Source organism: Aotus nancymaae, unplaced genomic scaffold (genome assembly GCF_030222135.1).
Source record: "Aotus nancymaae isolate 86718 unplaced genomic scaffold, 86718_ANA_hifiasm-v0.15.2.pri h1tg000029l, whole genome shotgun sequence".
Taxonomy (NCBI): Eukaryota; Metazoa; Chordata; class Mammalia; order Primates; family Aotidae; genus Aotus; species Aotus nancymaae.
Genome location: NW_026988442.1, coordinates 46,016,895 through 46,044,834, shown reverse-complemented (window position 1 = coordinate 46,044,834; position 27,940 = coordinate 46,016,895). Strand labels below are relative to the sequence as shown.

Genomic DNA, 27,940 nt, shown 5'->3' with positions numbered 1-27,940 from the left:
GAATCTCAAATTTTCTTATATGAAATACTGGGAAAATTCCAATATCTCAAAGGCTTGTCACAGTAGAAAGGTAACAATGTATCTAAAACATTTAGCATTGAGTCTGGCACACAGTAAATAAATACATGTTGCATGATATTAATGTTATTACATTGTTATGAGATAATTTACTTCTAAAATGTGACTTTATTCAATCCGATATTTTTTCCATAAAAATCAAGTGTTCTTAATATAGATTGCGAGTGTGGTAATTTCTGTAAAAGCCACCTTTAACATGATGTATAATATTGACATGTCAATAATCTTATTAATATTCTTCATAACATTTTTTCAGTTGCTTAGTATAGTGTAAGCACTGCTTGGTGCTTTACATGCATTTATTTCATTTGGACCTCACTATAACCCATAGGACAGGTACTATATATACATTTTACAGGTAAAAGAGCTGAAGTGTAGAAAAGCTAACAGACTTGGCAAATATCATTCATCTATTAAGTAGCTAAATTGGGCTGATATCCATATTTATCTGACTACAGCGCTGTGCTTTTAGCCAATATGACCTACAACTTTCCTATAACGTGAGAATATGTAGCCCTAAGTAATTCCTGGCTATTCCAGCATCAGAATTGGCATCCAACTGGTCTGCAAGCAGATCAGTGATGTGTAGAGTCCTCAATATGTTCCATTTTACATCATTTTTTTTTTAGTTTTTGTATTTATAAATAAAAGAGGAAAAAATCTTGTAAAAATAGTGTATATTCTTACTTCCCAGAAAATTCTGCATGATAAAATGTTCTAGGATTCTTCCAGGAAAAGAAATTGGTTATAATTAAAAATGTTAATAAAAATCAGAAATGCTTTATGTGATCCAGAGCAGAAAAATGAACGGAAATATTATAAAACTGGGAAATATCCAAGTTCTTCATAAGCAGAGTTAATAAAACGTTTCATCTGGGATCAGAGAAGTATTGTTACATTCTAAGATACAATTGAGTGCAGCCATAAGCCCTTAAGATTGTGAAATGCCACTTCAGAACAAATTACACATTCAACATATCATTCAAACTCTAATCACTCAGTCTGAAGGACCCTTGATTCATTTATTGGAAACAGAAAGCTTTTGAAATATGTTTTTCTGTGACTTACTCATGTGTGATATAATGGGAATACTCAATAGCCTTTTTTATACATGTTTTCTTCACTCAGTCTACAATTGCTTCTTGTTCAATGGTATGCATGTTACAGACATAAGTAGCTACCCAGTCATTCAGTATGATCTTACATCATGTTGTTCGGATCCCACTTTTTGGTACAATAACTTTCTAAAGCTCCTTCACTGGTGATGACTTAGTGAAAGGGTTATAAACAGGAAAGTTAACATTTCCATCTTCGACTTAGTATGGACCTTTGGCATTAATGTACCTTACTATATATTCCACTTCATGGCAGAGTGTATCTTGGCCCTTTACTTTTCCTTCAGTCTTTTTATCCTCTTTATATGAGAGGGTTCTGGTCACGGCTCCTCTCTATTTTTTGTTCTCTGGCTCAATCTAGATTTTTTTTTTTCCCATTTACCAGAAGGGTAGTTCAAGGAAGAGATGTGAGATTTCTCGGTCCTGAGGAATATAAGAAAGCTACTTCTGGTTGCTTTCTTCCATCTGTTCCTTTCTTTAAGCACACTTATGGAACAGTTTATACTTTTAAAGACAATTTTCCAAAACTTCCTTAATGCTACTTCTGTCAATAATGTCAAATTAATAGCCAAATTTTTTGCTCTGAGGCCAAAGAATCTAAAAAAAATATTAAAGCATAACACTAAGATAATTGAAAATTATGGTAAAACGTGATTAGGTTTTTAATCTGGTTCAAATTATTTCAGGAATAAAATAATTCCTTGTATTATGATACATAGTGCATTTCCTCTGGAAAGAACTAGAAGGCCAATAAAGTAATTTTATTTCTGTCTACAACTTCACTACAGTACTTTTATCCATCCCTTTAGTACTTTCTAATTTCTAAATTATGGAAGGTTCTATCACTTTGCGTTACAACATTTTTCAAAGTGAATTTTGATGAGCTGTCTGAAGTAGTTTTAAATTAATAAACTATACTTGTATTAAGAGAAGTCAAGTTCTAAAAACCCAACATAGCTATAGTTTATAAGCAGTAGAAATAGACATTTTGGAACAAAAAAACCTGTATATGATAGATAAATCTTTAAAGGTAGCAGTCACTCTTGCTACAGGGCATTAAGGTAGGAATGTTATGTGGCAAAAGCAAGCTCTCTTATTGAAATATTTTTTGATCCTCTGATTATGTACCACATACAGATATAAACAGATATTGGAAGGCAATGTATTTCAAGACCTTAAAGACACCTCTAGCACTGTGATTTTCAGAAGCATTTTAAAATAATGAAACCATGTCCTTTGCAGCAACAGGCATGCAGCTGGAGGCCATTATCCTAAGTGAATTAACACAGGAACAGAAAACTAAATACTGCATGTTGTCACTTACTAAGTAGGGACTCATCACTGGATACACATGGACCTAATGATGGGAACAACAAACCTGGAGACTACTAGAGGGTGAAGACAGGGAAGAGGGCAAGAGCTGAAAAACTGCTTGTTGAGTACCATGTGCACTACCCAGGTGACGGGATCATTTGTACCCGAAGCCTCACTGTCACACAATATACCCACGTAACAAACCTGCACATGTAGCCCCTGAATCTAAAAGGTGAAATTTTGAGATATGTTTCATTAATACCTAGTTTATTGAGTGTTTTTAGCATGCAGGGGTATTCAATTTTATCGAAGGCCTTTGCTGCATCTATTGAGGTTATCATGTGGTTTTTTTCATTGGTTCGGTTTATGTGATGGATTATGTTTATTGATTCACATATGTTAACTAGCCTTGCATCCCAAGGATGAACCTGACCTGATCATGGTGGATAAACTTTTTAATATGCTGCTGGATTTGGTTTGCCAATATTGTTAGACTGGATAAAGAAAATGTGGCATATATACACCATGAGATACTATGCAGCTATAAAAAAGAATGAGTTCATGTCCCTTGCAGGGACATGGATGAAGCTGGAAACCATCATTCTCAGCAAACTAATACCAGAACAGAAAACCAAACAACACATGTTCTCACTCATAAGTGGGGGTTGAACAATGAGAACACATGGGCACAGAGAGGGGAACATCACACACTGGGGCTTGTTGGCAGGGTAGGGGTAAGGGAAGGGAAAGCATTAGGAGAAATACCTAATGTAGATGTCGGGTTGATGGGTGCAGCAAACCACCATGGTGCATGTATACCTATGTAACAAACCTGCATGTTCTGCACATGTATCCCAGGACTTAAAGTATAATAATAAAAAAAAGATGCTCTAATAAAACAACTATTTAACATTCAAAAAAGTTGAAATTATAAAAAATTTAAAACTATATAGAAAAATAAAGAACATCACTATCACTAAGAAAAAGAACTAAAACCCAAACAAACAAATCTCATAAGTGTGGTAGATTATTTGCAAACATGGCCATAAATTTCCTTAGGAAGTACCTTTCCAATTTAACTCTAACCTTGGCCATGTTACTTGCTTTACCCACTGGACAATAACAAATGTGACACAAGCAGAGCCTTAAGGTACTTGACATTGGTGCTAACTCCCCTGCTGTTTTTTGGAATCTGTGACCACCATGAGACCAGTGATGAACTGTCTCAACTGAACCTAAGCCATAGAATCATGAGCAAATAATAATGAATCAACAACATAGAATCAACAACAAATAAATGATTGTTGTTTCAAGACAAAAAAAGCAAAAAGTTATACCTCAGCTGTTTCATTTCCTCCTTGAGGTTCTTTTCCAGTCTTTTGAAATTTTGGTTCAATCTTCTTGGTTGTTTCACCAACTCTCTGCTTTTCTTCTTCATGAGCCATGGCAAGTATGCCTAAGAACAAACTTGCCATATAAAAGGAAAACCAAAAACTTACCACAACAAAAAATATCATGTAGACCTTTCCAGAAGCATAAAGTACCTAAGGAAAGGTAGAATGTAAAACAAAAGAGTAAAATGTTATTTATCTTCCTGCATTCTCCTAAGATAAAAGGTGAAATTTTGTTAGGAAAATAATTTAGTCATAAATGCAATGTAATCACAAGATAGTTTAAAGACTGGCTCCACCAGAAGAAATAAATGAAAAGCTTTTCAACTTGAAGCATTCATGTAAGCTATAAAATATATGCTGTGAAACCCAGGGAAACTTAGTAATTCAATTAACTTAGGGTAAGTATTTGATTTTTATGTCTTCATTGATAGAGAAAACATATTTGAAAGAATTGTCATCTCTCAATATAGAAGCTGGAAAGCCTTAACATGGAAAGTTATTTTATTTGCAGCAGAATATTTAAATACATGAAACTTAATGAAGACAGATAATGGCTGGAGATTATTTTCTTCTGATTATTACTTTATGGAAAAATCACAGCAAAGTGAAAAATTAGTCTTTACAAGGAATGGGGAGCAGGACTTTGCCTGTCAGAGTATCTGCTTTGGTGAAGAACTTTTAGACAAGATAAATGGGGAAGTCATATAATCCATTTACATGAAGGCATTACAGTGGGTGACATTTATGGATAGCAGAATGCATTTCAGATTGCCAAACATAGCACTGACTAGCTTTTATTTCATAATAATTGCCTAAGACAGATCAGAAAGATTAATTTTTAAAAATTTAAAAAATTATAAGAATAGTACAAATATAAAATATTTTCCATTGATTTAACCTTATTGATTGAAAGATGATGAAGTCACCTAAGCAACACATGATTGTATTTATATAGCATTTGTGTTGTATTAGGTATTATGAGTAATCTAGGCATAATTTAAAGCATGCAGGAGATAATTTAAAGTATATAGGAAGTATGTAGGTTATATGCAAATACTATGCCATTTTATGTAAGGAACTTGAGCATTCATGCATTTTAGTATCCACCAGAGGTCCTGGAACTGATTCTCCCATGGATACTGAAGGACAACTATACTTTATGTTTATTATCTTATTCAACATTATTTTCAATATCAATTTCAGAAGACAAATGAAAATCAGATGGGAAAAAAAGATCTCACAGCCTATGAGAGAATGCCTGAATTCAGGACTTTTGCTTTTTCCACTATATGATGGTAGTGAAGGATAAAAGCATATGCTCTTGTTAGCATAAAACAGTACATAATTTCTAGTTTTATTACATTTTAGCTTGAACAGGGGCTGTACTTAGGTATTTCTCCTAATGCTATCCCTTCCCTTGCTTCCACTCACTGACAGGTCCACATGGGCACAGGGAGGGGAACATCACACAGCAGGGCCTGTTGGGGAGTGGGGGTAAGGGGTGGGATAGCATTAGGAGAAATACCTAATGTAGATGACGGGGTGATGAGTGCAGCAAATCACCATGGCATGTGTATACCTATGAAACAAACCTGCAAGTTCTGCACATGTATCCTAAAACTTGAAGTACAGAAAAAAAAACTTGGAGTACAATAATAAAGATCCTGAGGGCCCCAACAGCAGGACACTTCCAGACTGGTTCTCTATTTCTTTGGCAGAGGGAAAGAACTGTCTTTAAACAAATGCTAACAAGAAAATTAACTCATACATTTTGGGGGCAATAAGCAAAGAGCGAAACCTGTATTATTATAGCATATACTGTAAAATAGCCCATAAATATTCACTTGCATTTTTATTATAGTTCCATTAAATATTTCTATGTGTTAGATACTGAGAAAACAGCCAAAATTAAAACAAGACAAAAATCTGTATTTTTTTCTCAGATAGATAAAGAGTTCGAAGGTAGTTTCTCAGGCAGTTCATCTCCAAGTAAGAAAAATAGCTGGACAAGCAACTAAAACACCACAATCTGAGGAAAGTATAGTGGCCTGTGGCATTTCAGTGTAGGATGTGACTTACTCCTATGCTGGGCTTGGGGAAAAGCTCAAAGAAGAAATCCTGATTTCACAGCATAAATTCGAAGCATGAAACTGCAGGCAGATAGGGGAAACTTAAATTTAGGGAAGGGTACATCATACATGGAAATAAGTATGAGAAAAGCTTATTTAGGAAGCAGAAAACCTTTTAAGTAATTAAGCAGAGAGTATAAATTAGCATATGTTAAGAAATAAGTCTGGAGATGTAGGCAGATGAGACCTTAAAGGGCATTACATATCATGCATATAGACTTGGAACTTTGGCCCACAGGAATTTGAAAAACACTGAAGCATTTTTAGAAAAAGGATAACATGATCAGATTGTTTTAGAAATAAGAACCTCCTAGTGTTTTGGAGAAAACACTGAATCTTGTCAAAAAGACTGGAAATACCAATATAAGTACTAGTATAACAAAATTAGAAAAATATAGTTTGTGTAAAAATGTCACTTGCAATATTTTCATGTTTTTTATTTTTTACCAAAAATACAATTATACTGCATATATGTTTGGTCTACTTGATTTCCATTGAATAGATTCTGAAACTTTGTGCCCCAAATATATTACATTAGCCTATCATTATTAATGACCTGTATATATACATATACTGCTCACAATTTATCAAGTCAACCAAAGTAAGTATGGACTGGGTGTGTATGTCTATTAAAAAAAAAAGTTCTCCTTCAACTATAAATAACTTCAGAAGTTAAAGTAATGCTGCTTTGAAAATAACACTGTACTTTCTACTATGATAGAACTTCTCTTCAAAGAAACACTGAATCCCCATTTTAATGAATATCATACCTTTCTGAGAAACTATGACACATACATAATTAGTTATGAAGACAGACTCTCAGAATTTGAATTTCAGTTCTCATTACAGTAAGTCTTCTGCTATTTTAACTGGAACATGATTGAATGGTTGAATATTAAAAAGGATAAGAAGAAATAGAAGAATAAAAAGAAACAGGACACTATATGTTCAATAAATAATTCCTTAATACATAGTAACCTCATAAATTCAAAATGTTTTAACTAAAGAATTAATACCTAGAAATGTTCTTTATTTAGTGATTATCATATGTATAATATCATAGGCTTTGGAACAAGACAGTGATCTGAGATGGGGAAGGTTTAACTAATATACATTTTGGGAGGCTAGTTGACCTCTCTAAATCTTAGTGTCTTCAAATAAAAAGCTGACCTCTCTAAATTTTAGTGTCTTCAAATAAAAATAATGCACATAAACACACACACTCTCTCTCTTTTTCTCCTCTCTCTCTCTAACCTTGTAGAATTGTTTCAAAAATTAAAGATATAATACACCTGGCATTGTGGCCAGCACATAGTTTGACATTCAGTAATTCTAGTTCTCTTTCCTTTTGTCCTCTAATTCTTCTGCACATAAAAATTTAATAAACTATGTTACATTTGACCATTATCTTAGAAGTGAGGGCATGGTGCCATTTCTAAGTACAGTACAGATTCTCTCTGTTCTTACCTGGTGATAAAGTGCTTCAGGGTAATCCTGAGTCATTAACCGAAATAGGGCAAGTAAGGCCCAGCCAAAACTGTCAAAATTTGTGAAGCCTTGATCAGGATTTATGCCAGCTTTTACACACATATATCCTTCAGGACACTGACTAAAGAAGACAAAGAAAAAGACTCCTTACTGTTAGGTGACTTTCAGATTATGGCCAAATCATAAATATAAAACATCTGTCCTGAATAATAGAGAACTCCCTCTTCCACGGGGAGAGTAGTAAGTCTCCCAGACAATTGCCTGCTAAAAAGTTGCAAGTGAGTTAGATTTTATGTTGATACAGCGAATGGTGTTAATTAAGCAAAAAGAAAAAGGGGCCTCAAAAGTGTTTTCTTGCGAAGTCAATTTTTGTATTTCTTTGTTTTTTCATTGACAAAAACTGTATATATTTGTGAAGCAAAACATGCTATTTTGAAATATGTGTGTATCGTGAAATGAACAAATGGGGCTAATTAACATATGTGTATCTCACATACTTATTTTTTGTGTGTCTGGTGAGAATACTTAATATCTATCATCTTACCATTTTCAAGAATAAAATGCCTTGTATTAACTATATCTTTACTACTCCAATATTAAAGGGGAAATAGCTGAACATCAGAGTGAAGGTATAACTGATGGAAAATAGTACTGATAAAAATACAACTGCAATGATTGAGGGTATAATTTTCTAATGATTTCATCTCAAGCCCTTAGAGCCCATTATTTAAGGGTGAGAAAACATTTATCGTATCAATAATTTATAAGCAGTATTTGCACATGGGAAGGCAGATCAAATTAAATATTTATTTTATTTCCTTTCAGGGAGTCCTCATACTTCTGTCTACTTAGGGGCTTTGGTGCTGTGTTCCATTATTACAGTAGCGGCCCAGTAAATCAGGCTTGCTCTTGCCGTGGCCTTGTGTAGTTCTCTCTGACATTATTTTGGGTTTAGTCATGATACTTGTTTTAGTTTTAAGGGAACAAGGAGAGGTTTAAAAATCACTTGTGCATCAGAACTTGCTAAATTGCCGACCCATAGTATCTGAACAAATGAAGTTTTGTTGTTGTCTTGTTGTGCTGGGATAGTTTGCCATGCAGCCAAGTATGACTGCTGCAGAAGGAACACTGCATGACTTTCCCTCCTTGCCTCGAAATTTGCCATTGTATCATGAATATCCGTGGCCATTATCTCAAAAATGTATTTCAGGTTATATTTGATTTTGGAATGTACATAAAAGGAATTAGCTGAAATGGGATGGAACAGATACAAAGAGATTGGTTCACCATTTGGATATAAGAATAGAATGGAAGCCCAGGAGGAGCTGGGCAAAAAAATATGTGCTGAGGCCAGGCGCAGGGCACAGTGGCTCACGCCTGTAATCTCAGCACTTTGGAAAGCCAAGGCGGGTGGATCCCTTGAGCTCAGGAGGTCGGGACTAGCTTGGGCAACATGGTGAAACCCTGTCTGTTCTAAAAACACAAAAATCAGCTGGGCGTGGTGGCACATGCCTGTAATCCCAGCTACTTGGGAGGCAGAGGCGCAAAACTCGCTTGAACCCAGGAGGCAGAGGTTGCACTGAGCAGAGATCATGCCACTGCACTGCAGCCTGTGTGACAGAGCAAGACTCAGTCTCAAACCAACAGAAATATACATACATATATATACACACATATATATACACAAACACACATACATATATATATACACACATACATATATATACATATATACATACATATATATACATATATATATATGTATATATATATGCTGCACAAGTGAGAAAATATCCAAATCCCCTGAATTTAACTAAACCATATAACTAACTCATGCTCTCCTCCCCCATGTGCGTTTTGTTAATCTGGGCACCAGAATGTAAGAAAGAGCTGAGTTTACAAATGTTTGCTAAATCATCTCAGCTGAGCAAAGCAACACGAGGGAATTACGTGGGTCACACACTGCTGAGAAGTGCCCTGTTTCCACTTTCTGAATTGGAATTTTCATCCGAAATTATAGGACAATGAGACATGACAGTTTTGTCATCTCTCTGAAGAATTATTTTGAAATGCTGATTTTAAGAGCTTTTTATTAATGTAAATTATAGCCAGAAAAACATATATTAAGTGAAATATCAGCATATCTTTAATATTTCTTTTCTTCCAAAACTTCTTTCCAAAGGATAGATTTCTATTGTCTTTCTTGGTCATTTTCACTAGCTCTGGAGCCTTCTTGAAAACAAGATTCTTGTTTAAGTCCTGGCTCTGTCATTAACTAGCTTCTTGCCCTCGAAGAAATCATTGAATTAGTCTGACTATTGCTTTTTCTGTAAAATTGGATGAATAGTATTCCACATTGCATACTTCTGCTATGGTCTGAGTGTTTGTGTTCCCTCAACATTCATGCTGAAATTCTAACTCCCAAGGTGATTAGAAGGTGCAAAGACCTGGAACCAACCCAAATGCCCATCGATGATAGACTGGACAGGGAAAATGCGGCACATATACACCATGGAATATTATGCAGCCATCAAAAATGATGAGTTCATGTCCTTTGAAGGGACATGGATGAACCTGGAAACCATCATTCTCAGCAAACTGACACAAGAACAGAAAATCAACCACCGCATATTCTCACTCATAGGCAGGTGTTGAACAATGAGAACACACAGACATAGGGAGGGGAGCACTACACACTGGGGTCTGTTGGGGGGAAACAGGGGAGGGACAGCAGGGGGTGGGGAGGTGGGGAGAGATAGCATGGGAGAAGTGCCAGATATAGGTGAAGGGGAGGAAGGCAGCAAATCACACTGCCCCGTGTGTACCTAAGCAACAATTTTGCATGTTCTTCACATGTACCCCAAAACCTAAAATACAATTTAAAAAAAAAAAAAAGAAAGAAAGTCTCCACCAGGTGAGGTGGCTCATGCCTGTAATCCCAGCACTTTGGGAGGCCGAGGTGGGTGGATCACGAGGTCAGGAGTTCGAGACCAGCCTGGCCAACATGGCGAAACCCCATCTCTACTAAAAATACAAAAATTAGCCGGGCATGGTGGTGCGCGCCTGTAATCCCAGCTACTCAGGAGGCTGAGGCAGGAGAATCGCTTGAACCCAGGAGGCGGAGGTTGCAGTGAGCCAAGATCTGACCACTGTACTCTAGCCTTGGTGACAGAGCAAGACTCTGTCTCAAAAAAAAAAAAAAAAAAGAAGTCTCAAAATGACTCTGGACTAATGGGAATTTGTTGGGGGTGAGGGTGGGAGCAGATGGAAAATGAAGTAACTAAACAGCTGCGCTGGGTCATTAAAGCATTCTAGGGTCATCCTAGAAATTGCATTCAAGTCTTAACAGTCTTACTGCTTCCCCGTTGCCCTCTCTAATCCATTTTCTGGTCTGCGTTCACATTATCTTTAAAATACAGGTCAGACTGTTACCTCAATAAATTCCTATAAAACTTGAGGAAAAAAGTCCAAACTACGTGCCATATGAGGCCCCAAATAAAAGACTGTAAACTAGTGACCCCCAAGTTAGTTTGGGGTTTTTTTTTTTTTTTTTTTCAAGGCAGGGTCTCACTCTGTCACCCAGGTTTGTGTGCAGTGGCGCCATCATGGCTCACTGCAGCCTCAACCTTTCCGGCTCAAGCAGTCGTCCTACCTCATCCTCCCACGTAGCTGTGGCTGAAGGCACATGCCAGCACAGCTGTCTAATTTCTGTATATTTTGGAGAGATGGGGTTTCACCATGTCACCCAGGCTAATCTTGAACTCTTGAGCTCAAGGGATCCACCCGCCTCCACCTCCCAAAGTGCCAGGATTACAGGTGTGAGCCACTGCGCCCGGCCAACTTACTCAATTTTTTAAAAATAATCTTTTCAAAAAAAAGAAGGTGGAGCCTTTGATAGGTAATTAGGTCATGAGAGTGAAGTCCTCTTGAATGTGATCAGTATCTCCAGAGAAGAGGTGTGAAAGAAACCTCTGGCCTCTTCTGCCATGTGAGGACACAGCAAAAAGGCACCATCTATGAGCTAGAGGGCAGGCCCTCACCAGACACCAAAGTTGTCCAGCACCTTGATCTGGACTTCTCAGCCTCCCAGACTGTGAGTAATAAATTTCTGTTGTTTTTAAACTAACCAGTCTACAGTATTTTGTTAATGTGGCCCGAGTAGACTAAAAGGACTCAGTATGGTTTTGACAATGAACTGAGATAATGCAATCGAATGGGAGCCAAAAATAAAAGCAATGGTCCTTCATTAAGTACCATTGACAGGTGATAATGATTTAATAGAAGAAAGCTAACACCACTTACCCAGCATCTGTTCTGTTGCCACAAAGGAGAGCATATCTTTCTCCTTCCAAATAATAAAAGTTTTCTGTTTCTGAAAAATAGGCAAGAAATGATATTCTATATCTAATCATGAGTTAGCAGCACATTGGAAGTCCATTTGGATACTGCAGAAGCTAAAATCCCTTTCTGCAGTTGAGAAGAAAAGAGCAAATATCCTGGCCTTTTTAACCTAGCATCTGATATGCAAGCCAAAGCCTTTGGGAATGTAGCAAGATGTTGAATGTTCAACATTTCTGGGAAGACTGCTTTGCCTTTAACAAAAGTTTCAATTTTTGATATATGTGGTAAGGTGATTCTTACCTCGAATATAATATGGGTTTCCAGTTCTGTTGTGCTGGGTTTCATTTTCATTCTCTTGGGGCCATCGAAAACATTTATGTTTCAGGTTACCCATGAAAAGCCCCATTCCAATTAGAGAAAATATGCTCAGAAAAAACAAAGTTAGGATAATGACACCAGTAAGTTTCTTCACGCAGCAGATTAGAATCCCTACAAGGGACTTCAGACCTGGAAAGAGAAACGTTTGTTTTTAACGTAATGTAATACTTTGGAAAAGCACTATTGGCAAATCTCTCCCATAGCAACTGCATACTCCATCGAAATCAACAGTTTTATCTTACAATGTAATTCTAATTATTTGGGTCTCATAAAGAAAGTGAATAATAAATGAAATGTTGAGGTTTATGTATTATTGCTAATTTATAACACCTAACAAAATAATTCAGGCACACTATTTAAAATTATTTGTTTGTTTCTTTTGACAAAGAAAAACAATCTCCCTCTTTTGGTTACCACACGTCATACCAACCTCCTATGTTTATAGATTCCTATAAAGTAAAGGTGTAAGGTTATAAATCAAAATTAAATTGTTCTTGAAAAAAGAAATAGTTTGAAACAGCAGTATTCTATATTATTCTTTAATCAACTTTATAAGAATTCAATTTTGTGAGTTAATTAAATAAAAGTGAAGAATTTCAATAAGCAGAAATGAGAATTACATAACGGTGATCTAGTAAACTGTATTTATATCAGAATACTAATAGAGAATTCAAACTTAAACCTGACTTTAAGGATATACATTTTTCTAATTATAAGTAACACATGCTGAATTCTGAGTAGAAAACAATAAAAAACAAAAATAACATAATCATATCTCGTAGAATAAATTACTATTAACTTTGTGATGTATAAACTTTTTTCTCCCCTCCCTCCCTTCTCTTTTTCACTTCCTCTCTTATTTGCTGGTCTGTGTGCATTTAGTATCCTAATAACTGCTCAGCAAAATATGAGTGAGAATATACTAACTCTGTGATGTTAACCAAGCAAGTAATCAACATTTCTATGCCTTAGTTTTATGATTTTTTAAAGTGGAAATAATACCTACTTTCTATCTTACTGTGAGAATCGAAAACTATTCTTTTGAATGACTTCAAATGATTAGATTTCTTGAGTAAAATATGACAGGGTTGAAATAAAGTCATTCTATGACTACAGAAATGTGATAATCTAGATTAAATATACAATTTTAATTTGACTTCATAATAAAATACATGTTTATAGCCTCCTTTTGCCACTTAAAATTATATTATTCTTTTTATTATGAGCAAGTCTTTTCAAAGTATTATACCAAATATATATTAGAATATTTGTGTCAAATATGCAACAGTGTTTTAGTGTTGATACATCTGTTCACATTGTTTTTGAGAGATGTCAAACTAATGTATAAACCAGACTATAAGCCTTCGCTAAAACTGGAACATTTCAAAATATTGTTGGCAGTTTATTAGAAAAAATAAAATCATTTCAATGTAATTTCTGTACTTAACTACTCTAAACTTTTAAAATAGATAAATTTGCATTGTGTAATTATTTGGTAACTATCATGAGTCGTGTGTGTGTGTATACATACACACATATATATATATATATATTATTATTATTATTTTTTTTTTGAGATGGAGTCTCCAGCCCAGGCTGGAGTGAAATGGTGCAATCTTGGCTCACTGAAACCTCTGCCTCCCGGGTTCAAGTAATTCTCCTACCTCTGCCTCCTGAGTAGCTGGGACTACAGATGCGCACCACCACAACTGGCTAATTTTTGTATTTTTAGTAGAGAAGGGTTTTCACCATATTGATCAGGCTGGTCTTGAACTCTTGACCTCATGATTAGCCCCCCCTTGGCCTCCCAAAGTTCTGGGATTACAGGTATTAGCCACTGCGCCGGCAGAGTCCTTTGTATATTTTTATACTGAAATTTTTTTCATATTGTGTTGGAAATGTTTTTAAGAAGAGCAATTCTTAAAGAAAAGTAAATGTCTGTGCATATGTACGTGTGTGTGTGTGTGTGTATATACACACACACACACACACATATAGAGATAGATATATATATTTCCATTGTATGCTCAGTTTCTAGTGGAGCTTTAATTTTAGTGCTGACATTTTGTTTCATGGAAAAAAAGTCACCATCAAATTTTTATAGAATTAAGTTTGTTAATAATTTTCATTATTATATACTAATCAGATTTTGTTATAAAGTTCTAGGCTGTACGCCAGTTTTGATCTTAATTTTCTTATATAACTTCCTCCTTCTTTTAAATTTTAGCCTCCGTTTTGCTATAGAGTTTACCTGTATTTCTGACTTCATATTAAAGTCTCTGCCTTGATAAAAATTTTTAAACCAATTGCATTTATTTTCATAAATTAGGTTTACATTGGAATATACCTTTACTTTTGATTTCTATATTCCCCTTATTATTTACTGTTTCTTTCCTCCATCAATACATTTACTGTGTCTCTTTTTTCCTTTAGTAGTTTAGATAAAACACATGTTTTGAGAGCTTATATCCAATTTATGTTTCTATTTTGAAATAGCACGCAAATCTCTACATCAGTAAGACTGTATCTACTCAGTCCCACCACGTAAGGCAAGAAAATAACTGTATTTATTTTCTCACATTCCTCTATTGTTACTTCTCAGTTTTTGTTAATAACTTTTGACCTAGTTATAATTGTTAAATTATGTATTTTGTATCGTATATTATCTATCATGATTTATAGAAAGGATCAAATTCAAATCCTTACAAAGGCTTGCCAGGAAGCACAAGTTCACACAAACAGAGAGTTGAGAGGACCTGGGTGAATCTGCCTGACTTGAAGTGGCAGCTGTTTCTCATCCACAGCAGGTTGTTGCCATTCATAAATGTAGGTGGACCTATCCTGACAATTCATCCAAGTTAAATTGGATTTCAAGATAAAATTATTAAATTTTTATAATATTGGCATCTATTTCAAAGTTTTCTAAAATACAAATAAAATATGTCTCTAGTTCAAGAATGATCCACAGATATCCATGTGGTAACTTCTGATTTATAATATTTGCATTCTGTTTTGCAACTCACTAACAACAGTAATTTGCATTCCATTCTCTGCTGAAATGGTTTCAGAGCTCATTGCAATTACTTTTAGAACTAAATCCTCTCATTGCGAAATATTTTATTTCCATACTTATTTTTTCAGCAGATATTCTGAAAGCATACACATCTACAGTTTCAGAATTCTTGCGTAGCTGAGAATATCCATTTGTTGACTATACATAAAATTGACAGTCAAGGATAGAATTCTAGTGTCTCCACTTCCCTGCCTACACTTTTCCCCAAGCTCTCAAACACCATTAATTTTAATGTTAACATGAGGTCTAACAGTGACCTGTCCCTGATATGTTTCTCACTTTTTTGCTTGAAGAATTTATAATACTTTTATTCTTTAATATCTTACATTTATAACATTTTTTAATATGTCTAAGTATATATTATTATTTTATTTATCTACTATAAGCTGATCTCTTTCATTTGTAGGGTATTTTTCCAGTTAAAAATTTTTTAAATTTTTTTCTACTGTAAATATTTTAATAATATATTTATTTTGGTCTGTTTTCAGGACCACCATTTATGCATAAGATAGAATTCAATTTTTTCTCCTTCATTAATCCATTCCATTTTTCAGTTCTAGTGTATGAATACAGAACTCCTCTACTCTTTCCTTATACAAGTGTGCTTGTTTGATGCGTGGATAATACTATTTTGCAGCTTCCATTACCATTGAATATTCATCTAGGGTAGTATTATTTCTATCACTTTTTTGTCTCAAAGTTAGTTATATTTGCCTATATTACTATCTCGTTTCATCTTCTGTTGAGAGAATCTAGGTTTTCTTCTGTTGGGACTACAAAAAGATAATTTATTATGTATGCTTCTAATTTTAAGCACATTTATTTTAAAAGAGGATACTTTCTTTCTATTAAATATATGTTTTTCTTTCTATATTGCAAAATATTTTCATACACTCCATATTGCTGGTATGTGTGTACTCTGTTCTCCCTTGGGGGAAAAAAAAGTGAGAGCTCCCTTCTAGCCTATAGGCTTCTAACTCTAGTGAATGAATTCTTCTTTTATTATTATAATTTGAATTCATCTGATTTATTTAATAATTCTTACCTCTAATCTTAAGATGAAGATGCAGGTGAAATATGTGGGGAGTAGTAAGGGAGCTAGAGCTGTGAAAATTCCCGACAGGTTAACTCTCACTACTTGGTTCATTCACTAGATTTGGTAAAGCTGCCATTCAACAGACTGTTTTTATTAAACAACTTTACTGAGATATAATTCACAAATCCCTACAATTCACCAGCTTAATGTGTCAAATCAATGTTTTAGTATATTCACAGATTATGAATTATCATCATACTTTCCTATCTGTTTTTCTCCTTTGTTCTGCCTGAACTATAAATACATAGCTTACGTATATCTAGCCTTCTTTCTGGTCTATGAAGTTGCCTGTAGACTTTGTTTTTGCTTTTATTACATTCCTCCTTTGCTTCCTTGATACAGCTATATCATAACACTTCTGATTTGCAGTTTAACGTTCGGGGTAGAATTGTTCCTATCTAAATGTTCTTATTTACTCACAATAACAAACTAGAAGGTGTTGGTGTGCCTCTGCTAGAATGTCTTTAGAAATGGGAGCTGTAAATTAGTCTTCAGCATGAGAGCTGTAAATTAGTCTTCAATGTGGTAAAGTTGCAACCACATTGATGGAAGATGAATTTTGTGACACGTGAACCGTACCCTACCCAAGCACTCAAAGCGAAGCGGAATTCATCTTATTTTATATTACTTTGTTCATGTCAACTGGTTTCTTGATAAAATGAGGAAAAGAAAGAAGCAGATTAGACATCTGTCTAGACCACTATTTCTCTCAGAAATCTAAAAAGAATTTTATGGCTGTGTCATCCGCCATTTTGTGAGAAGCAAGGTGGCCTCCACGTTTTCTGAGCGTCTTCTTCATTTCTGCCTCGACCGCCCCTTGACCACAGACATGTCTCGGGATCGGTTCCGGAGTCGCGGCGGTGGCGGTGGTGGCTTCCACAGGCGCGGAGGCGGCGGCGGACGCGGCGGCCTTCACGACTTCCGTGCTCCGCCACCCGGCATGGGCCTCAATCAGAACCGCGGCCCCCCGGGCCAGAGCGGCCCCAAGCCTCCGATCCCGCCACCGCCGCCACACCAACAGCAGCAGCAGCCACCGCCTCAGCCGCCGCTACCGCATCAGCCGCCGCCACATCCACAGCCGCATCAGCAGCAGCAGCCGCCGCCACCGCCGCAGGACTCTTCCAAGCCCGTCGTTGCTCAGGGACCCGGCCCCGCTCCTGGAGTAGGCAGCGCGCCGCCAGCCTCTAGCTCGGCCCTGCCCGCCACTCCGCCGACCTCGGGGACCCAGCCAGGGTCTGGGCCAGGCCAGACCCCGACGCCCGCGGTCACCTCGGCTCCTCCCGGGGCGCCGCTACCCACCCCGCCAAGCAGCGGGGTCCCTACCACACCTCCTCAGGCCCGAGGTCCGCCGCCTCCGCCCGCGGCGGGCCCGGGCTCAGGTCCGGGGCCTAAGCAGGGCCCAGGCCCTGGCGGTCCCAAAGGCGGCAAAACCCCTGAGGACCAAAGCCGGGTGGCGGCCTAAGCACTCCTGGCGGCCACCCGAAGCCGCCGCATCGAGGTGGCGGGGAGCCTCGCAGGGGCCGCCAGCACCACCCGCCCTAACACCAGCAGCACCACCAGGGGCCCCCGCCCGTTGGGCCCGGCGGCCGCAGCGAGGAGAAAATTTCGGAATCGGAGGGGTTTAAAGCCAACTTGTCTCTCTTGAGGAGGCCTGGAGAGAAAACTTAACACACAGCGATGTCGGTTGTTTGTTGGGAATCTACCTGCTGATATCACGGAAGATGAATTCAAAAGACTATTTGCTAAATATGGAGAACCTGGAGAAGTTTTTATCAACAAAGGCAAAGGATTCGGATTTATTAAGCTTGAATCCAGAGCTTTGGCTGAAATTGCCAAAGCCGAACTCGATGATACACCCATGAGAGGTAGACAGTTTCGAGTTCGCTTTGCCACACATGCTGCTGCCCTTTCTGTTCGTAATCTTTCACCTTACGTTTCCGATGAATTGTTGGAAGAAGCCTTCAGCCAGTTTGGTCCTATTGAAAGGGCTGTTGTAATAGTGGATGATCGTGGAAGATCTACAGGGAAAGGCATTGTTGAATTTGCTTCTAAACCAGCAGCAAGAAAGGCATTTGAACGCTGCAGTGAAGGTGTTTTCTTGCTGACAACAACTCCTCGTCCAGTCATCGTGGAACCACTTGAACAGCTAGATGATGAAGATGGTCTTCCTGAAAAACTTGCCCAGAAGAATCCAATGTATCAAAAGGAGAGAGAAACTCCTCCTCGTTTTACCCAGCATGGCACATTTGAGTATGAATATTCTCAGCGATAGAAGTCTTTGGATGAAATGGAAAAACAGCAAAGAGAACAAGTTGAAAAAAATATGAAGGACGCAAAAGACAAATTGGAAAGTGAAATGGAAGATGCCTATCATGAACATCAGGCAAATCTTTTGCGCCAAGATCTGATGAGATGACAGGAAGAATTAAGACGCATGGAAGACTTCATAATCAAGAAATACAGAAACGTAAAGAAATGCAATTCAGGCAAGAGGAGGAACGACGTAGAAGAGAGGAAGAAATGATGATTCGTCAGCACAAGATGGAAGAACAAATGAGGCGCCAAAGAGAGGAAAGTTATAGCCGAATGGGCTACATGGATCCAAGAGAAAGAGACATGAGAATGGGTGGCAGAGGAGCAATGAACATGGGAGATCCCTATGGTTCAGAAGGCCAGAAATTCCCACCTCTAGGTGGTGGTGGCACAGGTTATGAAGCTAATCCTGGAGTTCCACCAGCAACCATGAGTTGTTCCATGATGGGAAGTGACATGCGTACTGAGCGATTTGGGCAGGGAGGTGCGGGGCCTGTGGGTGGACAGGGTCCTAGAGGAATGGGGCCTGGAACTCCAGCAGGATATGGTAGAGGGAGAGAAGAGTACGAAGGCCCAAACAAAAAAACCCCGATTTTAGATGTGATATCTAGGCTTTCATTCCAGTTTGTTTTTGTCTGTTTAGATACCAATCTTTTAAATTCTTGCATTTTAGTAAGAAAGCTACCTTTTTATGGATGTTAGTAGTTTATTGACCTAATATTTGTAAATGGTCTGTTTGGGCAGGTAAAATTATGTAATGCAGTTGTTTGAAACAGAATTTTTTTTCCTTATTTCCTTATTTTTTCTTTTTTTACTGTATAATGTCCCTCAAGTTATGGCAGTGTACCTTGTGCCACTGAATTTCCGAAGTGTACCAATTTTTTTTTTTTTACTGTGCTTCAAATAAATAGAAAAATAGTTATAATATTGATCTTCAACTTTGCCATTCATGCTTCTATTCACATTAGGCTAGGTATTCTACATTGAAAGCATGTGAGTGTCTAGGCCTTTGAATGGCATATGCCATTTCTGGGAAATGTATCTGGAGGCCGAGTATTGCTTTCTACAGATAACTGCCCCCTTTGTTTTAAAAAGAAGAAATGCATATTGAAGTAGTTTCATGATTTGTTTGGCATTATATAGGAAGTACACTGGTGCTAAGTGTTTTTTAAATGGTTATGTAAGCAAAGCCGAACTGTAAATCTTAATTCAGGAATATGTATTAAGATTTTGGAATGGGTGTGAGACAATTGGTAGAGGGTGAAAGTGGGTTTGATTTAAATTGATCTTTTATGGCCCTATGATCTATCCTTTACTTGAAAGCTTTTGAAAAGTGGAAAGATCATTTTGTTGCATTTCCCCATTTCTTGTTTTTAAAAGACCAACAAATCTCAAGCCCTATAAATGCTTGTATTGAACTTTTACATTTGAATTAAAGATTGTTAAACATGAAAAAAAAAAAGAATTTTATAAGTTCATAATTAATTTGTAATAATTACCAATTAAAATATATTTAATTGATGCCTATGTTATGGTTTTCTAAAAATTGAGCCTACACCAAATAAATAATAGTGAATGTTTTTCTTCTCTTTCCTGGAGTGACATAAATTTAAAGATCAGATAACTCATTGGTTTCAAAGTGAAACATTATTCATTATTTCCTCTGAACAACACTAGGGAAGTTCACGTGAATACATGGTAGTATATAAAACAAAATGAAGAAAAGACATTCAGTGCAATTTCTTACCTTGATTTAAAGGAATAATTTTTAAAATTCTCAAGGTTCTTGCAGTTTGAAGCATTGGAATGAAGCTTAGAGGTGAGTATCTTATAATAATCCTGTGGAATTAAATTAGAGTTATTTAAAAGTCAAATTACATCTATGCTACTTATTTTTGGCTTTTTATGGTTTTGAAACTTATTTTTTAAACCATATATGCAAACATTTCCCTTGATCATATGATTCCATATTGCAAACAGTTTTATTATTGATTGTAAGACAAAGATTGCTATGGTGGAAGGTGGCCAGGTAATTATTAATCTATAAACTTAAATTATGGGAGTTTACAAAAGTTTGACACTGTGAATACACTTAATTTCTTATCAAACATTCTAGCCTATGTTCATAAATCTTTTGTTATCTAATTGCTGAAAAGATAGTTATAATAAAAAATGAATATCTAGTTTTTTAAGGAATAGACTCATTTTAAGTATTTAGACTGATGATGATGATGGTAATTATGGATGTGATATGAGGATAAAGATGAAGAGACGATGAGGATGAAGATGGTGATGATACTGATGATGATGGTGATGGTGATGACGGTATAAGTCAGACTGTGTATTGATTAAGGGCACAGACTCTGAAGCCAGATTGCTTGTGTAGAAATCCATGCTCTACCATTAACTAACTGGGCGACATGGGCAAATTATTTAAATCTTTCTTGCCTCAGTTTCCTTGATTGTAAGGTGGGGTTAATAACACTTCCTGATTGAGAGGGTTTTTTGAGGGATTTAATGAATTAACTTATGTGAAGTACATAGAAGAGCACCTGGAACATAGTAAGGGCTCTGAAAGTGTTAGCTAACAGCAACAGCAAAACAGCAAAGACAATGGTAACAATAGTAAAAGTGTGATGGTAATGATTACAGTGATATGAAACACTATTTTAGAATGCTTACAATATAGCAGATACTGTTTATGCTCTTTATAAATGTTATTTTTAAAACTGATCAAAAATCTACATATAGAAAATCATTTTTTATTATTTTTAATAACACTTTGATGCCAGTAATGATTCCCATAGCTAGAAAACAGAATACATTAAATAGAAGTATTAAAAAATATACATGAAATTGTTAGAATTGTCTGAAGCATTCCAGAAAATCTGTGTATGGGGTGGGTGTTAAAGATACCCTATTCTGATCTCTAGCATATTTACTGGTCTTAAGCAATGTAGCTACATGTAATGTAGTTTGGGAATTGAGAATCAAATCTGCTAGGACATTCTCCTAAGTATTCAGGAGATTCTTTGCTCACTTATCACTAAAAGGCACACTTAAAATGCACAAATTCAATCATTATCATTCTTGCTCCAAATAGCAGAAAACAATCCACTCCTTTCATTTTTATTGCATCTTCTGAGGACTAGGTCAGAGGCAGCTGAAAGAACTCACTATAACTTTGAAATATTCTTCATTTGCAGACTATCTGCAGGCAGAAATTTTTGTAGACATCAACTATTTTTTATGCAAAACATTTTCTGAGCAAAACATTAAAATAGACTCAATTTAAAGAAATACTCACTCAAACACAGTTATGCTGAAATCAAGCCAGTTCCATGGATCACCAAGGAAGGAAAAAGATCCTGCCCAGACACCTCTTGCAAAGAGTTTTACAAGTATTTCAAATGTGTAAATTCCAAGCAAAGTATTTCTGCAGAAATTTGTTTCAAATAATATTAATGGCGAGAATAATACATTGTCAGCTCTGAAATACCATGTCTATGATAACTAGTTAGCATTTAAGAATAAGTCATCAGAATGGTGAGAGCAGGTCTACTTGATAGGCCAAAACAAACCAACCACCAATAAATTAGACGACATTCAAGAAAGCAAGTGCTCCTTGAGCCCTAGCTCAATGCTTTAAATAGGATTTCTAGGGTAGGTTGTGTCTCATGGCATTTGCTGGTACATTTGACTATTAAAGTTTTTCATTACTGTAGCCACGTAGTATAATTTGAACTCAGGTAGCATGATGCCTCCGGCTTTGTTCTTTTTGCTTAGGATTGCCTTGGCTATTTGGGTTTTTTGGTTCTATACAAATTTTCTTTTACAGGAACATGGATGGAGCTGGAGGCCATTATCTTTACCAAACACAGACATGGAAAACTAAATAGCACATGTTCTCACTTAGAAGTGGGAGCTAAATGATAAGAACACATGGGCACATAGAGGGGAACAACACACACTGGGGCCTTCCGGAGGATAGAGGGTGGGATGAGGGAGAGGATCACAAAAAAAGTAACTAATAGGAACTAAGCTTAATACCTGGGTTATGAAAATATCTGCATAACAAAACCCCATGACACAAGTTTACCTATGTAACAAACCTGCACTTGTGCCTCTGAACTTAAAAGGTTAAAAAAAAACTTTTTCATTAAAGCCTAGCTGAGAGGTGATAGTTTTATATATTATGTAGGTAAGTGATAAAAACAGCAAATATCAAATTTGCTCTGTATAGGGATTACACAATAAGTAATAATTATCATTAAGGGAATGTGTAAGATCTAATTTTATTATGTACATATTTGAGGATTTTTTTATGGTGAATAATGTTATAGTCACCTTCCCAAATCAACTAGTTTTAAGAACAATATTAAAGATCAAAAGGTAACTTCAAGAAAGCCTTTTCCCCAGAAAATTTAACAGACCTTTTCATCCTTACAGTACAAAGCAAGTCAGACTACTGGTATGTCTTAGGAAAGAGAGGAGTAGAGCAGAAAGGAAGAGAAAGTCATTTTCTTAATGAGTGGAAAGGACTGAAAGTTACTTGAGTTAGAAGCAAATCAGGAATGAGATTTCAATAGCAAAGAAGATGAGAAGGAAGCACTGAAATAGTATCTTAATCATTAACAAGTATTAAATTTATTGTAATATAAAATATGTAATTCAATGTTATGGAAATAAAATGTAAACTATTAAAATATATAATTATATATGATATTATGTATAATGTAATTATATAACTTACTCTACTACTGGTCTCCATTTTGGCAAATTAGTAAGGGACATAAATATGCAATCGGTCAGGACGCTAATTAGAATAAACAGCCGGAAAAGGGTAGCTTATAGTCAAGAAATAATAGATAATAAATAATATTGGAAAAGATATATTTCTATAAAAACAATGAGCTAAAATATTTTCTTAAATGTTGAAAAAATATTAATCTTGTTGAACAATAGGCATTAATATTTGTTAATATTTACTATTGTGTGTATTAGAAAATATACTTCATTTGTATTTTCAAATGTGGAACACTTGATGAAGTATAATCTAGATTTCAATATGACCTAACATGAGATATAAACTCAATAAAGAAAAATATGCAGAAATAGTTGAGTAATAGTATAGTTGCATTTAATGTCAGCACAGTTTAAAGTCAACAAGTCAACAGAAAAGGATATGGATGTACCAAAACCTTGATAGTTGTTCCTCTAATACAATTGAAAGGAGACAATGTACACAAGATGGAAGCAGCATTGAATCTGAAGATTGTTCTGTTTTTATTTAATACTATGAAAGTCTGTAAGAAGAAAAGTGATCAAGTGAAATTAGAACTCAGAAACATAATCTCATCAATTATGTAACATACTGCCAATCAGTAATCATTATAGTCTTGGACTCTAACAGCTATACTTTTCTATGTTTTTATGGACTAAATCAAATGGAAATATTTTACCTGTATTCATTCATATTTAGGCTTATCTGTCTACCATTTCTACTTTTTTTTTTTTGCTACTGTTACACTCACAGTAACAGTTATTGTCATAAGTCACAACCTCCAGTCCCCTTAGAGAACTAACAGAATAGGAAGAACACAATACCCAATGGCTCACAAAGATCCTTTAAAAATGCCAGAGCCAGTGCATCTGAGAACATAATGAATGTTAAAAGTTAGATTCTATTTCAGAGCAAATCAAATGTGGGATTATGATAGTAAAGAATATCCAATGCATCAAAATAGTACATTAACTCAGAACAATTATCTATGAAATAAAACCAAACTTGCATTAAATTATTCACATAGATATATCTAACCCAGAAATTTATAACATGTTACACCTAATACATGGAGATATTAAAGCATTAAAATTCTAACGAAAAATAATGAAATATCAGAAATATCCTGAAATTAAAATTAAGTCATATATCTATGTATGTGTGCATTCTTGTGTATGCTCATGAATGTGTGTGTGTACATATAGATATATATACCTGTATATAAATAAGTTTGTATATTTTTATATTTGTGTATATATATATATTCACTATATGTATATCTGGAAAAAATTTTATTGTGGGGTATAAAAAATAAATAGCGAATACTTTATAGCTTATAGTCTAAAAGAGTATATTTTATTATTTATAATATATAATATACTGAGATACAATAAATTATATACTAGAAATATATTAAATACAATCTATTAGATACTACAGTATTATATATTATACAGATGACTATTTCTATTTTTATATGTATAGAAAAATGGACTACTTTGTAAAAATATATATTCAACAATAGTTCATGAATAAATGTTCTAAATGGAAACTAAATTGCAATATAATTCTTCTTGATAAAATATTTTTCTAACATACAATCTGTCAACATTTTGACCTATGCTATAGCTATTTTCCATCTATTTTAAAAGCAAACAGAAAGTAAAAATTTTAAAAAGCCAAAGTAAGTAAATCTGATTTTTAAAAATGTGCTTTCCATGCTATTTTCCAGAACAATCTCAAACTTCACATAAGATGTAGTATCTGTCATTGTGATGAAATGAGGAATATCAGATACAATAATTTCCCAATTTTAGGAGCTGAAATAGTTTTATTAATTATAAAAGTACTTATTTTATGCCACTTTTAACAGAATAAACCAAATCCAACTCAAAAGCTTAAATAACTTGTCATTTATAACAGCACTTTGTATAATAAACTATCCTTGCAGTTCTTGCCCCAGATGTTTCATGGGAACTAGACTAAGAGTAACTCTGGGCCTTGCTTTATTTTTCAAAATCTTTGGTTTTGTCTTCAATAACACACCTAGCGCTTTGCCAACCATGTCTGTACACACTGCAGGGGACTCAGAACTCTATGATATTACACCCTAAGTTTACTGTGCCATATCAATTACTATGACATAAACACAGCAAAAACTGAATGTAGAAGTAATTGAGATGAGGGCTTAACTTATACTTTCATTAAAATGCTCTCAAGATTAGGCATGCATTTTATGACAATGTTGCATAATGCCCATGGAGGCTCTCAGAGATACTAGAGTCTTTTTAAGTTAATGTACACATTTCTACCGTAAAACGCCAATACTCGTCCAGTATGACAAGTTTTCCAAATAATTGTAATTTATTTCAAAAAGTAACTTTGTCTTCCATCCAGAGAATGTGGTGCAATTCCTTTTCACCCATTTGTTAATATCATTGAATGCTCTACAAGAATATCAAATTACATTTGTTCACTATGAAGCTAATCATCACCTCCCCCGAATCTGATCTTCTTTCTAGTTATTACATTTTGTCAGTGGCATCACCACTCCTCCAAGCTGAAAACCTTGGCATTATTAGTCAGTCAAATCCTGCTTCTTCTTCTCAGCTTTGTTCTCTCTGTCTCCTCTTGACTTCAGGCCTGGATTACTCTCTCTTATTTCATCTTTCTAATCCTGTCTCTTCCATGCAGTCATCATTTAGAAATCTACTGGGTCAACGCTACTTAAACATTACACTCTTTGCATCAGTCCTTTGATCACCACATTAAAACCATGTTGACATCTCCGTTACCTCAGCTCATATTTTACAACTTGCAACAGCTAAGTTTCTAGTTATAGCATCACTTTCTCTTTTCCCCCTTCCAGAACCGTTCTCTGCTCTTGCCTACACACAGGTCTTACCTTTGCCTTATTAAAACTTTGAAGTGCTCTTTAAGCTATAACTCAAATTCTGCATCGTTATCCTTAATGATTCTTTCAGCTTCATTGGTTCACACTGATCTCTGATTTCTAAATACAATTATTTTCACATTTAGCATTTTGTGCTTGTACTGGGGTTGTACATATAGTAGTAGGTGCCTAAAGTCATTTTGGATATAAGGAGTAAGTATATGCATGTATGAATGAATAAAAATGATAAGTAACATATGGATTGTATTTACTTTTCTTATGTCTGAGAACTCATCACATTGAACATTTTAAGTTGTTGAGAATATTCTAGGCATTTTACAGGCATTTTAAAATTCATAACCACAAATGGACAATCATCATGCTCCCGTAAAATATTTCACTTACATTAAGGCATACCAATACATATATTAAGTAAAGTAATCCAAAATATACTACCTAACCAAGTAAGATACTAGTTTTGATAAAAACCTCCAATATGTGTGTTCCCAAAATGAGTTAACTTATGCAGTTCTGTATAATTTTCCTATCTCAATTACATTTTCTGTACGTCTGGAAATAAAACAATAAATATGTCATCAAAATAATCTCAATTAATTCTCACATTTTTTTTCTCGTGGTAGTATGGGTCCACATCTTCCAAGGGCTCTGACACCATTCCTCGAGAAAGGTTTCCATAAGTAAATGGAAGCTCTTTGCCAACTTCCAAGTCAGTATTTGGCTTTAAATCTTCTTCTTCATGTTCCTCATTATGTGTTTTAGCAATACGCTGTTGTATACATTCAAAAGACTCTCTAGTGAAGGGAACAAGGCCCTTAGGTTCTAGTGAAGCCAACATTTCCAATTTTGTACCTGTAAAAAATTCTATATTAAAGTTGGCTATATTAATAAAAACAAAGTACAAAAGTTTGGGTCATGAAAAATAGAGACCAGTAAACTGAATACATGCATTTAAAGAATATATTCCTTAGTGTTGTAGAAATCTAAGTTGTCCTGAGTTTTACTGTACTTAATATCAAATTTAATTTGTAATTTCATGAGTAACTCAATCTGTTTAACTTATTCATCTTTTTAACACTCTTTCTTTTACTGAAATCTACATTTCAACTTCTCCATTCTAATAAGAGATCTTTTTTTTAGAAAGCTCTTTTTTTGGCTAGTGATCTTTTTTCCTGGCAAATCCAATCATTTCCCTGTGAGACATATTTAACAATTGACTACACTCTTCTTTAAACTTACTCTTCATTGGCTCTACACCTTACTCCTCCCCATCTCTTTTTGTATCTCTGATTACTTTTCTTAAATCAATTTTAACATGGGTCAAATTTTAACCCAAGTTTCAACTCTGATATCTCTTAAGGTTTTACCTTCTTCCTCTGTTATATCTATCATTCTGATGAATGCACGGGCAAACAGTTTTAATTACTCTTCATATGCAAATATTTACCAAGCACACGTGAATATTTCCCAAAGGCTTTCTTTCCCCAGATGTCTATGTAGTAACTTCACCAGTGGCAGCAACTTAAC

At 35.4% G+C, this 27,940-nt stretch overlaps 1 protein-coding gene and 1 pseudogene across 4 annotated transcripts in view; one reads left to right on the top strand and one right to left on the bottom strand.

Moving 5' to 3' along the window:
• SCN7A (sodium voltage-gated channel alpha subunit 7) overlaps positions 1-27,940 on the bottom strand; it is a 98,553-nt gene that overhangs the window by 51,637 nt on the left and 18,976 nt on the right. For 3 of the 4 annotated variants that reach the window (XM_064382639.1, XM_064382641.1, XM_064382640.1), the window contains 9 exons: positions 27,018-27,265; positions 23,908-24,025; positions 23,473-23,563; positions 22,027-22,155; positions 20,467-20,558; positions 12,160-12,366; positions 11,821-11,890; positions 7,498-7,639; positions 3,845-4,051 (listed from right to left, as the gene is read on the bottom strand). In XM_064382639.1, the coding sequence (XP_064238709.1) occupies positions 3,845-4,051; positions 7,498-7,639; positions 11,821-11,890; positions 12,160-12,366; positions 20,467-20,558; positions 22,027-22,155; positions 23,473-23,563; positions 23,908-24,025; positions 27,018-27,251 (1,290 nt within the window). In that variant the 5' untranslated portion in view covers positions 27,252-27,265. Of the gene's footprint in view, positions 1-3,844; positions 4,052-7,497; positions 7,640-11,820; positions 11,891-12,159; positions 12,367-20,466; positions 20,559-22,026; positions 22,156-23,472; positions 23,564-23,907; positions 24,026-27,017; positions 27,278-27,940 lie in introns of all 4 variants that reach the window. The other variant, XM_064382642.1, reaches the window with a different exon arrangement.
• Positions 17,236-19,017, top strand: LOC105725411 (splicing factor, proline- and glutamine-rich-like; annotated as a pseudogene).